Source organism: Plasmodium fragile, assembly GCF_000956335.1.
Source record: "Plasmodium fragile strain nilgiri unplaced genomic scaffold supercont1.59, whole genome shotgun sequence".
In the NCBI taxonomy this organism is placed as follows: domain Eukaryota; phylum Apicomplexa; class Aconoidasida; order Haemosporida; family Plasmodiidae; genus Plasmodium; species Plasmodium fragile.
The window spans coordinates 1-1,786 of NW_012192639.1; the positions used below are offsets into that span (position 1 = coordinate 1).

The window sequence follows — 1,786 nt, forward strand, 5'->3', positions numbered from 1 at the left end:
CTTCTTCTTCCAAATTTTATCCAATAAACATTTCCCTGTTTTAGAGCAGCAGAAACATACTAGCACGCAGCAATAGATAATTGCAATGAGTAGGGCTATTCCATGCATGCTCCCGAGCGTCGCCAACACTAACATTATTCCAGTTTCGGCTTCATTACTGAAAGGTTGGATAATGGTCATAAAGAATGCATACAGGACTGTGGAGATTACTATAAGTATTGACCATGCTCTCCTTCCCATTTTACAACGTTTCAATTTCTGACAACATTCCTTCAGCTTGTTCTGCGCTGTTCCACCATGTGGCTTCCTCTTTGCAGGTCCTGGATTCTTGACGTGCACCTTGGATTTTAATTTTCTCCTCATGTCATCGAACACCGTGTTCTTCACGGGACTACCCGTCACACGACCACCGTAAACATTATGTTGACCCCGTGTGCCTACATCCGTTGCATCACTCAAGGTTACAGTGGTCGCTCCAACTGTAGCTGCATTTTCTGTGCCATATTGGCTTGTTCCATTACCCGATGATGTGCCTACTGTACTCGCCTAAAATGTACAAAAAAAAGGGGGAATATACGCGGGTGTTCAGCTACATAGAATGATGTAGATCGTGCAAATAAATGAAAGGACGGCTTATAGTTCTTAGGAAAGAGTTAGGAGCTTATCACAATAAATGTGGTAACTGCCCCAAAATACAGTTGTTTGTTTCATACACCGTCAGCAATTTGCCATAGGCAAAGGACTAGAATAGATATAGAGAGTTTCACAAGAAACGTCATTCTGTTTCTTCCTTTCCCTTTAGAAAATGTTAGAAGTGGCGATATATTGTTTGTATATATATGAATTATAGAATTGTTTTCTCCTTTTTCCACATCTAGGTGTATAGATTATGCGTGTGATACTTCTCCCTATTGGGCGCTAGTAAATATTGATAGAATAAATTTTGTACGAGGTTTACTATTCTTACCTAAGTATGTACACATGAATTGAAACAAGAATTCCTATGCAGAATGCTACAAATACAACATGAGGAAGGTGCCACAGGAACGGATAAGATCCAGTTTTGGATACATGCTGTACGACGCAAAAGTTGACTAAAGGGGTCAACATTTTTCACGAATCTCATACGGGCTCATCAGCTATGTCGGCGTTTTAACGCGGTAATAAGATCAAATTGTGTACACCGGATTATGGAATTCTACATGTGAAGTAGCATTTTATCGTTGTAAAGTGGATACAACGGTGAAGAACATAAGCAGAAGAGTATCAATTATAGCCCGTTTTACATATACGAACGGCGAAATTTTTTTTTTTTTTGGTAAGTGTAGAGCCGCGGGCTCAAAGTTTGCTCGCATCAGTGTTTAGGGGGATTCTTACTATGGCCTATTGGCATACGTATACATGTGTTGTGGTCGTTTATTATTTATGGGGGTAGTGATTTATATCGTTCTCAGGTTTTATTACGGGTAGTGATAAATAATAAATGCAGAAATAGTGTTTCACAACGTTCTTTTGCGTGTATACCCGCATCTCTATCTTCTTTTTGACAAAATGTGAATGGATGTAATTAAGAGCGTAAGGAGCATATATAAATAAAGGATAAGTGTAGTGTACTTGTGGCATTAAGGATTGGGGTTTAAGGTTTCTGGATTGCCACGTTCCCGGATTGCAAAATTTCAGCATTGCACGCTTTCGGGGATTGTAAGGTTTGATTATTGTAACGTTTCCGCATGGTAAGGTTCCATGTTTTGCGCGGTTGCGGAATACGGTTTTAAGGTTCGGGGTT

At 39.8% G+C, this 1,786-nt stretch overlaps 1 protein-coding gene across 1 annotated transcript; it reads right to left on the bottom strand.

Annotated features, from left to right (window-relative positions):
- Window positions 1–60: 60 nt before the first annotated feature.
- On the bottom strand, window positions 61–779 carry AK88_04293 (uncharacterized protein; the record flags this gene model as incomplete). The annotated part of the gene is made up of 2 exons (XM_012481903.1): window positions 61–546; window positions 714–779. Coding segments are annotated over 2 exons (552 nt in total), but the record flags the coding sequence as incomplete, so codon positions are not given.
- Between the last annotated feature and the right edge of the window lie 1,007 nt (window positions 780–1,786).